Genomic DNA, 12,801 nt, shown 5'->3' on the forward strand with positions numbered 1-12,801 from the left:
TTTTTTAATTTTTTTTTTTTTTTAAGATTTTATTTATTTATTTGAGAGAGAGAATGAGAGAGCACATGAGAAGGGGGAGGGTCAGAGGGAGAAGCAGACCCCCTGCCGAGCAAGGAGCCCGATGCGGGACTCGATCCCAGGACTCCAGGATCATGACCTGAGCCGAAGGCAGTCGCCTAACCAACTGAGCCACCCAGGCGCCCTTGAGAAGGCTTTAATGAGCCTTGACAACATTATATTATATGAAAGAGGCCAATCACAAAAAACCATATATTGTAGGATTCAGTTTAGTGGAAATGTCTAGAATCCATTATGTGAAATAACCAGGCAAATCCACAGACTTAGAAAATAGATCAGTGGTTGCCTAGTGGTGGGGGTGGGGGGTGTAAAATGGGTTTTGTGGGTGTGTGTTGGGGGGCGGTTTGAAAATGTACTAAGATCGGTTGTGGTTATGTTGCACAACTCTGAATATACCCAAACTCATTGACTTGTGAATGTAGTAGGTGAATTGTATGGTATGTGCATTATATCTCAGTAAAGCTGTCATTTAAAAAATCAGAGAAGGGGCGCCTGGGTGGCTCAGTGGGTTAAGCTTCTGCCTTCAGCTCAGGTCATGATCCTGGGGTCCTGGGATCGAGCCCCAAGTCGGGCTCCCTGCTCAGCAGGGAGTCGGCTTCTTCCTCTCCCCCTGCCCCACTCTCCTTCTTTCTCTCTCTCTCTCTCACTCACTCACACACTCTCTCTCTCAAAGAAATAAATAAAATCTTTAAAAAAAAAATCAGAAAAGACTGATAATGCCTTACAACCAGAGGCATTGCCCCAGGCAGCTGTCCCCAAATAAGCAGCTGTTTGGGCTTTTTTCTACCCTCCCTGTATCAGAGCACCCCCCTGCCCCCATCTCCTGCCGTAGTACAAAAAAGCATCAGCTGCTGATGACGTCAGTGTCTTGCCATCAGACCTCCAGCTCCCCCGGTCCCACATGGGTTCCCGTGCTCCGCTTCAGTGCTCACCAGTGGTTTAAATCCTGACCCTACTTCTTATTGGTTGTGTGACTTCAGGTCAGTTGCTTAAAAGCTCCCTGAGCCCCAGTTTCTGGTCTTTAAAAAAACACAAACAAACAAACAAAAAACCTTAAAATTTTTATTTTCACAAACACTTAAATATCACTTACTGTGTGCCTATCATTATATTTGTAAGTGCTTTAAGAATATTTAACATGTTTAATCATGCAGATAACCCCACAAGATAGGTACTCCTGTCCTTTCCATTTTGTAGATTAAAAAAACTGAGGCACAGAGAGGTTAAGTAACTTGCCCAAGGTCACACAGCTGGGAAGTAGCAGAGCTGAATCCAGGCAGTCTGGCCCCAGAGGCCCTATTCGTTAATGACTCTGCCTTGCTGCTGATCCTGGCCTGTAAAGTAGGCTTAATAACAGCCCTTTCCTTGCTTTGCTTACAGTCCTTTAATCTTAAATTACTTGAACATCACTTGTAATGTTACAGCATTTCTGTGGTGCTCAGCATGATACCTAAAACATAGCCTGTGAATTAATGTACTTAATTAAGTCACTTTTCCATCCTTTCATTTCTTCTTTGACCACCTCAGACCCTACAAGGATTTGGGTGCTGGGTTGAGGTCTAGGTTCTACCGTAGTCTTGCCCTTTAACTGGCCCAGTGTCCTGGGGAACCCACTCTCTCATTTTGGCTTCCTCATCAGTGGAGTGGAGGTAATTATAAGCTGACCAGCATCCTCCCAAGGGTCATTGCATGGAGCAATGAGATATTGTGCATGCAGGTGCTCTGTAAACCCTGCAGCCTCCTCTTAACCCAGGGGCTTCATTTAACATGCAGCCCAGCTGTTGGGACTGTGCCCTTGGAAGCGATGAGGGCAGTGATAGTAGAGGGCTAGATGAGTGGCAGTTTCCCCCTGGAAATCCTGATGGGCCCAAGTGGAACAGAAGTGACGGATGTGTTGCATGCTCCCCTCCGCACCAGGGTGCTTTTCCCTGGGCAGCATGGACACCCAGGCGATGGGCAGAGCTGAAGGCTGGCTTCCAGGCTTGCTGGCATGACCACCGCCTGGTCCACCTGCCGAGTTGATTCTCCCCTGTGCTGTAAACTTAGACTTGCTGTGTGGGGGGAATAGCTCATTCTTCCCTCCGTTCATCATAAGCATGCGAATGACAAGAGCTGTAGCCAATGCTTGGTTTTAGAGCAAATCTAATTTAGAGTTTTGGCAGAATAAGTTGTGTTAGAGGAGGGGGAAAGCATAACTTGAAGTACGTTATTTTCTCCTCTTGCACATCTTGCTCCTCCCCACCCCCCCTTTGGTCCAAGTATTGCAGAAGTGGATACAATGGTTTGGTTACTGAATTACACCAGCCAACCTTGGAAAGTACCCCAGAGCATTGTGGAATCTCTTATGTTCCTCTCCACGACTTTTTGTTTTTAGAATCCAAAAAATTGTTTTGCATTTTGTGTTGAACATCTAGTAGTAAACATTTGTATAAGCAGGTATACACACAGACACATGTAGACACCCTCAGACATAGAAGTTAATGTCAAGTTTCTTCCCTGCCTTCAATGTTACCTTTCATATTCAGGATGCTTTTTGGAGGGCGGCAGTCAAGGCAGGAGAACTCAGAGCTGAACAGTTAGGCCTGCCATTATATTCTGAATTCTGATCATCTTTTTAGATCATCAGTTCTTTGGTTGATTCTGATTTGCATCAGAATTTGCATTTGTCAGTTCTTTTCTAGTGATTTAGATCTGGATAAGTATCTCCTGAAAAAGATGATTTCCAAACTTTCATCTCCCCTGTCCCCGCTCTGGGCACTTCTCCCTTCATGGCTAGGCTCAGGACACTCAAGGGACGGCAGGATGGGTCCCTTTCACAGTGTTGTGCTGGATTTGCTGGAGGGATAGGAGAGGACAGGGTCAGACTGCAAGACCTACAACTTTGACGCAGTGAAAATTGCCAGCCGTAAGGCATTCCTTACCAGTGCAGAAACCTCAAATGAGGGCAGGCCATTTGACTGACTGTTTTCTGGGTAACTTGAATCCTTGAACTAAGGTAGTCTTTCTCTTTTTACTTCCTTAAATTATCCTGGCAGGGATAGGTTTGCTATTTCCAAGTTTTGTTTCGGTGACGGATCGTCTGCTTTGGTAGTGAAACCCAAAGAGCAGTTGTTTCTTGGTTACATTTTCTGATGTCTTGGGAGTGACAGAAGTCTTAGACGACATGAGTTCCTAACAAGAAAGCGGAGTTTGCTTTAGAAACAAAATACTGACTGCCCTCTGCTCTCCCTGTTGTTGTTTCTTGTGAGAAATTGAAGCCCGAGTTTGTTGCTATACAGTGGGTAGCTCTTTAGTGATGTGTGGACCAGCTTTTCCAAAATGATTAAGAGCACAAGCTTTTACTTTGCCCTCGGCCTTACTGTGCTCTTAGCTTGGTGCCCTAAAAAAATGTCCAGTAGCCTGTCCCTCCTCCAAAGCAGTTGCTCCATTCCACAGATACAGTTGGTTCCTAATTGGGCTCCCAGGGCTCCCACTGCTGGATCTTTCCATGTGTTTGGGTTTTATACAGCCCGTGCTTTGAAGGTAGCAGAGGCCTTAGGGATGGCTGTGTATGCTCGGACTCTAGTCGGGGCAGAAAACCTGACAGAGTTTTCCCCAAGACCAAGTTCATTCTCCTGCTCATTATTTTTAGCTCTGAGGATGTTTGAGATTTAAGTTTCTGGGCGGTTTATTTCCCTTCTTCATACTTGGCTATTATAAATGAAGGTAACTCGTGCTAGCTCAGACATGTTATAGGAACATACACTTAAGACCTGGAAGGAACCAAGCGGTCCTCTAATCTAGTTTTCAAGACATTGTGTTGTGGTCCCCTTTCTTCAAATTATATTTAACCAGAAGTGTGGCAGGATGACTGAAAAAATCAGAGCTGTGAGTAGTGGTGCGCGTGGGGGTTGGTCCTAATCCAGGCCAGCTCATACGTGTGTGAGGAGCCCAAGGGCTGGACGTCAAAGTGGTTTAACCAGAGTAGGGTTAAAGGCCATGGAGTAAAGTCCAGAATAAGAAATCAGTTCCTTTTGATAGAAAGCAGATCAGTGACTGCCAGGGGCTGTGGGGAGGGAACTGACCAGCAAAGGGAGCTTTTTTTGGGGTGATAGAAATGTTTATATCATGATTGTGGTGTGGTTACATGACTATATGTAATTTGTCAAAAAAACTCATTGTCGAGTTGAAAGTTGGTGAATTTAATCATGCCTAGAAAAACAAACAAACAAACAAAACCCAAAAACTGACCCAAAGGAAATAATAAAGTGGATAAAAAGTTGTAAGGGGTGTCCTAAAACATGGTTAGGATTTTTGTAGGGGAGGGGAGATAACATTTTCTCTGCTTTTTAATTCAATGTAATTACATAAAATGATTCTTTCAAAAATATAAAAAGAAAAAAACCAGATTCACTTAAATTCCAGTCTCGTCTACTTTTCCACTTGGCAGATTGATCATCACTTTGTTCTCATCACTGCTGTTAGTTATACCAGGGGTTGGTAGAAGGCCAAATAGTAAATATTTTAGGCCTTGTGGGCCGTTGGGTCTCTGTCACTGAGTTCTGTCACTGTAGCGTGAAAGCTGCCGGAGGCAGTAGGTATGCCAAAGAATGTGGCTGTGTTCCTATAAAACTTGACTTACAAAACCCAGCAGTGGACCGAATTTGGGCTGTGAGCTGTATTTGCTAACTGGGAGTTATGCTTTTGTTCCTTTTGGAGAAACTCAGCAAAGTGGGCATTTTCTACATTCTCACCAGAAGGATGAATGTCGTAGAAAAGTGGGAGTACAGGGAAGGTTGGAAGAGGACAGGCCCTCCAGGGCTGAGCTCAGGGACTTGGATCTGTAAAGGATAGGGTGGTTTTGCTGAGACGGAATTGTGGACAATGAATTAAGAGAGAGGGGACTGACCATGGCAGCCAGTTTCTAGATTACCGTGGAAACCTAGGCAAGAGGGTTTAGCTATGACAGTAACATGGGATGGAGGGGACCTAGGGAAGGGATACAGTAAAACCTAACATAAGAAATAGACAATTCCAAAGGAAAAGCTAAAGATAAAAACTTTTTTTTAAAAAAAAATCACAAAGCCAAATATATATTTAGGGTGTGATTCTTCATTAACACAGGGTGTGATGCCACATTTCAAGTGATTCTCGTTAGATCTGATTATCATTGCTTAGAAACATCAATTCTACCATTTTTGATAATTTGCTGTACTTGTATTATCTTCATTGCTTTCCATGCTACTCCTTGTCCTCTTGAGCTCTGTGAGGGAGGACAGTGCATCCTGAGCCAAAGAAGGGGGTGTGTGCTTGCAGTTTCTTCCCTCTGAATGGATATAGGATAGGCTGACAGGGGACAAAGAGGATGGGGTTGTGAGGAAATTGGGTCCTTCTTTTTTTTTTTTTTTTTAATATTTTACTTATTAGAGAGAGAGCGAGAGCATGAGTGGGGGGTGGGGAGCAAGAGAGAAGCAGACTCCCTGCTGAGCAGGGCGCCCAACTTGATCCTGGGACTGTGGGATCATGACCTGAGCCAGAGGCAGACGTTTAACCGACTGAGCCACCCAGGAGCCCCAAATTGGGTCCCTCTAAACTAGAGGGAAGAACTGCCTGCATCAGAGGCCTTAGCAGGTACAAAGACCATTAGCACAGCTGGGTGTGTGCTCTACTGTCTCAGGCTGCCCCCAAGAGGTGGCCCTTGGGCCCCGGTCTTCCCCTGTTACCTAGAGACACTGGTTGTAGTTTTGACTCTTTAGGACAGGTCAGTCAAGGGCCTGTCCAACCAGGCAAAAAGAATTCCTCAATCCTTTAAAATTACACACTTCTGTGTCTCAAACATGGTGTTATTGCCGAAACTCAGATTGCTATATTTAAACCAGTTTTATCAGCTAGTTTTAAAATTAAAGCCTAGAGATATCAACAAAACAAGGGTGACAAAAGAAAGTCATTCCAAAGGGATATAGTTGGATGGCTCACTTCATTAAAAGGGCACTTGGAGGTTTTACCAGTACACCATGCTGTGAAATTAGTTTTGCTCCGTTAATCACATTATGCCCACATAGAAACCATACCACACTGAGTTTTGGTTTGAAACCTGATTTTTTTTTTTTTTTCTTTTATCCTTAGCAAAGGACCATGTTTGGGAGATAATACAACATAGTGGATCAGGAGTGTCAGCCAGCTGGGAAGGCAGAAGAGCTTTGATGTCAGGTCTTTACTGTTTAATGTTTTTAAAAGGGCTGGGAATTCCAAGAATATTTTCTTTAGGTATAAATGTATGACCAAGTCTTGTTTCCTTTCCTCCAGTTCAGATCATCAAGAACTGACCTGTTCCTAAGTCCTCATCTCCTTTGTAGTGGAAGGCCTTGCACTTGGTAGTTAGTTGCTCCATAAATTGTGTTGAATTAAATTGAATTTGTGTGATCTGTAATTGATCCCCTTGGTTGAAGAACACAGTATCCCTGATCCTGTTGGTACCATCTGTCACTTGTGGCCCTTAAAAGTCCTAGATAAGACATGAGTTTATAAGCGTTAGCTAAACCAATTTCTGAATCAAACAAAACAAAACCCTCTGGTTAAAACATGCTTCAGTGGTCAAAAGTACTAGGTATAAAATGCTGTAAGACCACTGTGGGCTCACTGTATTTGTAGAATTATAGTTTTTGCTGCCTTGAGCATATAGGCCCAAAGCATAGCCATTGGGAGGTCCTTCCAGTGGGCCTCACCTGCAGAACAGAGGGTGATCTAGTCAGTGACCTGATTAGAGAATAGCTCTATATTTTCTGTAGTGGAGCATTTACTCTAACTTCTTCATCTTCATGGACACAAGCCCTCCCACATTTTAGACAGATTAATTAATTAATAAAAAATAATTTTTAGTATGGGACAAGTATCTTGTCAAAGACTGGAATTTTACTTTGGGATTTTGTTTTGTGTATGATCCTTTCCTTAATGTAGAAGTGATCTTCTTTAATTTTGCAACATTGAGACTTACAGCACATACCCGTAGATGGTATCACCGACCGTAGTTTCTTTCTCTCTAGTTACTCACTTGCATAGGGAAGTAAAATCAGGTGGCTTGTACATTGGTGTGACATTAATAATTTTGTGAAGTTCCTTGTCTTTCTTCATGCCTTCACTTATTCACAGATATTATTAAGCACTGGCTGTCTTCTAGATGCTAGGGGATAAACAATGAACAAAGGGAAGCCTCTGCTTTCTTGGTGCTTCTATTCTGGTCTCAATCAGAAAACATTTTTGGGTGGAATCGATGATGATGATGATGGCAGGCTCCCATGTTTGGGAACACCTCCTGGGGAGGACAGTGATAATCTCTAGTTTACTGTGTTTCTGAGGAGGGGCTACCTAGGCATTTGGGGCTTTCTGTGTCTCCCTAGCAACTTTTATTCTGAACACTGAGGAAATTGAGGAGCTGAATAAATCACATTAGAGTAATTACCGTGTGCTTCATAGTGTTCTCAGCGCATTACAAATAACTAACATTTCAGGCTTGTTACGGATCTGTGCAGTGGGTAGCGCTGGTATCCCTGTCTTACAAACCAGGGAACTAAGTCACTTGCTCCCGTAAGCAAGTGGGACTAGTACCGTACTCAGGCTCTTTAACTGCTGCCCTGTCTCCTTCTATATCTGGGGAGAGAGGTTGCTTGTTTTCCTTCTCCCACTTGGGATTTCTTTGAAAGTTTAAGAGTATTCACTGCCAGATTTGGGGACAGTGAAGGGAGTCTGGGCCTCCTTCCCTTGTGGTTTGCATTCTTTGGGAGCTCCCTTTCCTTTTCCTTCCTGATTCTTTCACATTGAATTATGTGTTTAATTTGTGTAAATGGAATGTGTTTAATTTTATTTAATGATGTGTGTTTCTCTCTGTTCTGCTAGACGTTCTGTAAATTCCTCGAAGCAAGGATCTGGCAGATAGGTACATGTGACAAATAGGTCAAAGCATGTATTGTGAATTCTAAAATGATTAGATCAGTTTACTTGAAATTGGGGATTTCCCCATCCTTTGTGGGACCGCATAATAGTTTAATTTAGCTGTTGACAAATGTTTAACTGTATTCTGATCAGTGGGATGTGAATAATAGGCCATAGCATATTGGAATAATAAGACTGGGGGCAATATTATTTAAAACCTAGCATATTCAACATATGTGTCTCTTGGGAAGAAGTCTTTATGCCACTGCAGATGCTGTTTTTAGGTAGGTAGCAACATGGCATTCCTACTTGATAATTCTACATGTCAGGGATCTTTTGATTATTTGAGGTTAGGTCATTTATATTCCCCCAGAATCCTCAAGGACATTCTGGCCCCCCTTTCAGGGAAATGTTCTTCTGTTTTCTTCAAGTTCTGATCATATTTACAACCTTGGTCCTATCAAGATCCCTTATTGCACCTCCCCCCAACTTTCTCTGTGTCCAGAGTATTGCCTCATGCTTTCAGGCTACCTCTGAAACCCTGTTCCCTCAGTGAAATTCTTCAGTTAATTAAAAGAGGAATCTGGCCTCATCTTTATTTCTACTTATTACTCAGGGATGAAGTTCAACGAACATCCATGGTGCATGGTTTCTTCCCTTTAATTTTAATGGACTAATTTATTCTGCACATGAAAATAGGAATCTCTGTTTTATGCTTTACTTTGTACAATGAACTTGCCCATCACAGTAAACATGAATTTCAATTCTGCCGGTCCCTGGTCCTTGTTTGTTTTGTTTAAGAAAGAGTTTATGACATGTGGATGACAAGGAACTGAAACGCTGTTACACTTGTGTTGGTTTAATGGGGCTGCCATAAAAGAGCACCACGGACTGGGTCATGAGACAACAAAAGTTTATTTCCTCCCGGCTCCAGAGGCTGGGAGCCTGAGATCCTGGTGTTGGAAGGGTTGGCTTCTTTTGTGGCCTCTCTCCTTGGCTTGTAAATAGCTTTCTCTCCCCGTGTCTTCACGCGGTCTCGCCTCCGTGTGTGTCTCCTCTTCTTATAAGGACACCAGTCATTTTGGATTAGGGCCCATCCTGATGATCTCATTTTAACTTAATCACATCTTTAAAGCTTTATCTCCAAATACAGTCACTTTCTGAGCACTAGGGGTTAGGACTTCAACATACAATTTCGGGGAGACACAATTCAGCCATAACAAAGTTTAAATGTATAACATGGTTGTCCTAAACTTTTATGACAATTACAACAAAAATTCCTTTTAAAGCTTAAAAATGGGCAAGGGACGAGGACATCCCGATGGAGAGGAGATTGCAGGATATATTGCTCGTGATCTGGCTTAGACCTGGCTAAGGGATTTAGGGTGAAAATTCATAGTAATGAAGACTTTTGTTTGTACTTTCCTAGTTGTTTGGATTCAATGACAGTACCTTCTAAGTACCTCTAAGTTTTCATGATTCTCTCTTAATAAGTGTTTGTAATTAGACCTGAGTGCTTATTTGGGAAGATGCTTAGAGAAGCGTTTTTATAATCCCACGTTTCCCGGGTAGAATGTGAAAGAGCAGAGCTTGTGTCAAATAGGCCTTGATTTGAATTTGAGGCCTTTTCTGCTTATAGCAAGCTGAAGAAGATGGCTCTAAAAATCTTTCTCTTGACATCTTACCAGCTGTGTGGCTGTGGACAGGTTATGTAGCCCCCATGCACCCTAATTTAGGCATCTATAAATTGGGAAGGGAAGCTGTCAGGAGGCTTTCCTTGGCTCTTGGTGCTTGTCACTATTGCTCATTGCAGATAGATGCCGACCCTCTGTAGACGACCCTGGGTGGCGGGGCTCTGACACGCAGCCCCTGCAGCCCTGGGGCGGGGGGGCATCCGCCTCCACACCTGTCGCCTTGGGTAGCCTCCAGTGCCTGTCTGACTCGCGTGCCCTGGTGGACGTCTGGCTCGCAGCCGTCAAAGTGGACCTGGGTTTATGTCAGTGTCTCTACTCTTGCTCGCTGTGTGATGGAGCCTCTCGGCGAGATAGATGTTACTTGAGGGAAGATGGGTGGGTTCCAACGGATCACCTTAAAATGATTTTTTCTTACCTCCTCTTCCTGTATGTGCTGGGGTCCCCAATAGTTATAAGGACAGTCTTCTTTTTATTATCTTCTCAGGAGGCAAATGGTGAAAGTTTGTGGGGCAGAGGTACCATTTAGCCTAGCACATCAGCTTCTAAGATCCGCAGACATTAGTATTGCCAAAACCAAGTACTGGACCTTGTGCCTACTTTTTCTAGTGCAGAGTACCCACACAGCAGAGGGCTCAATGAAATGAGGTGTGTGTGTGAGTGTGTGCGTGTGTGTGCATGCGTGTGTTTGAGGGTGGCAGAGGACAGCCGCTTGCCTTCCACATACTTTATGCTAGCTAAATTGAATTTTCATCCTCTGTGTTGGGATTAAAATTTCATAAGCCTCATTGTTGAAAACACTGAGGTGGCTTTTATTATTAGGCTTGAATAGACCAATTGATTCAGTGTGAAGTTTTATTCCAGTAAAACCATTGAAACAAGTTGACCAGCGAGTTCTCTATATAGGCATAAGTAACCCCAAGGTCTGTGAGGCTTACCTACTTTACATATTTTAATCATTATAGAAGAGCATTAAAATACAACACTCTCGACAGTAGTATTTGACCTGGAAAAAGTCCCATGAGCAAACCCACTGACCATTGCCTTTCTCTGGTACCACTGCTGGTATCTTCTCCTTTGGATTCTGTATTCATCAGAACTTTTTCAGCTGCAAGGGACAGAAACCCAACACAAACAAGCTTAAGCTGGAACGGGAATTTATTTCAATTTAAGTGAAAAATCATAGGACTAGAAATATCCTTAAGTGGAGTTAGATCCAGGAGCATATAGGATATTATTGGAGCATTTTCTTTCTCTCAAATGGATTTGTTTTCAGAAAATTGATGAGAAAAATGACTGCCAGCATCCCCAAAGTTGTATCCTTATGACTTCCAACTGGAAAGGAAGAGCCTCTGTCTTCCTGTGTCCATATATCAAATATCAGGGAAGATTTTGATTATCATCCTTGAGCCTATAAATGACCAGCCTATAACTGGCCAGAATATTGTGGCCAGCGACTGTGGCAAAGCATCTTGATTGGCAAGTCCACTGGGATCACATGGGCTAGGACAGGGCCGATGTCCCATCCCAGCCTAGCAAACAAACTGCCTAGCAAACTGCCTAGCAAACAAACATATGTCTAGTACACATAACCAGCATTTCCAAGTCGGCAAGGGTTTAGTGTTTATTCTTTTAGTTGAAAGGGAATGGGAAGGTAACCGTCATAAAGCTGCTAAATCCATTTGAAAATCGTAAGCTGCACATTGCAGATCTGTTTGAGATGACAAGGTAATGACACACATGAAAAGTGTCCATCAGGTGGGATATACATCGTATAGACAATTGAATAGTTGGAGCGTAATGGAGATTCCTGAGGTGGATTTAACCGTGGGCAGTGTTTTGAGTAAAGGTAACAAAATGACAATAATGGACTTCTGCTTTTTTTGGTAGGGTTAGATGATTGCCTGCAGCAGTATGTCCACAAGTTTGAACGGGAGAAGATAAATGGAGAGCAGCTGCTGCAGATTTCCCATCAGGATCTTGAGGAGCTGGGGGTCACGCGAATTGGACACCAGGAACTTGTGTTGGAGGCTGTCGACCTTCTCTGTGCGCTGGTGAGTTCAGGAAAAGATGATCTGTGCCATGATGATGTCCTCTAGAACCTTACTCGCTTAAATCCTCAATGTTCGCGATTTGGTGTGTAGCATCGTTTTGTATTAATGCTCCATTGAAGTGAAGCATGAGCTGAAGGCAACATAAAAAAGGAAGAAAAGGAATCGTTTTCTAGGTGAGGAGGGGGCAAACTGGCCTGCAGGTTAAGCCTGGCCCATTATTTTTGTCAATAAAGTTTTATCGGCACACAGCCACGCCCGTTCATCTGTTGTCTGTGACTACTCTCCGGCTACAGCAGTAGAGTGGAGTAGTTGGACCAGGGACCCTGTGGTCCCCCAGAGTCCAGTGTATTTACTGTCTTGCCCTTTAAGGAGAAGCTTACCTTTTACAGAAAAAAGTCAGTGTTAGTTTCATTTTCTTATCTTGTGTGGAGAGTACAAAGAGGGAGATCATCCTGAACGCCGGTGGCATCTTCTAAACTAAAATGAGAAATAGGTTCTGATTTTCATGTCTGTTTTTGTCACTATGAAAAGCTTTTTTATGTTTCCCAGGTATTTGTGATATTTAAATAACCGATGCTCATGCTTGCAGTCACCAACCTATGAAATGGTAGCTAGATGGGAAAAAATGTGAACATAGATACACTTTGCAGATGCTTGAGCTTTGGCTTGAACATAAATGAGTTCAGTCCTGCCAGGTTCTGACTCTTGCACGACACCCGTGGCTGCGTGAGTGACTTTTTTAGGCGTGGGCTAAAAGTATCTGTGAGGGCATTGTGTTTACAAACTGGCTGCCGTGCGGTGGGATCCACGTCCGTGTGTTACGGTGCCATGTCCAGGATGCAGTTTCCCCAGCTGTCAGGATCTGGACCCGCTCCGCAGCATTCAGGCTGGGTTAAGTAATGCCATGAACCTGAGCCAGGGGTATATACAATTACATCACTGAGAATGGTGGGAAAGAATGTGCTCCCGATTATTTTGCCGTTGCTGGTCTGCGTTCCGTTGATTATGTAACACTTGCCACATTGTGCATATTCTTCTTCTTAAAATGGACAGAGCTTTGTCTCCCGCTC

General features: G+C 43.4%; 1 protein-coding gene across 2 annotated transcripts in view; it reads left to right on the forward strand.

Moving 5' to 3' along the window:
- The window catches only part of CNKSR3 (CNKSR family member 3), an 84,024-nt gene that overhangs the window by 40,513 nt on the left and 30,710 nt on the right, over positions 1-12,801 (forward strand). For both annotated transcript variants that reach the window (XM_021693698.1, XM_044917699.1), the window contains exon 2: positions 11,568-11,731. In XM_021693698.1, coding sequence (XP_021549373.1) covers positions 11,568-11,731 — 164 coding nt within the window. The remainder of the gene's footprint in view (positions 1-11,567; positions 11,732-12,801) is intronic.

This window comes from Neomonachus schauinslandi, chromosome 8, assembly GCF_002201575.2.
Source record: "Neomonachus schauinslandi chromosome 8, ASM220157v2, whole genome shotgun sequence".
NCBI classification, from domain to species: domain Eukaryota; kingdom Metazoa; phylum Chordata; class Mammalia; order Carnivora; family Phocidae; genus Neomonachus; species Neomonachus schauinslandi.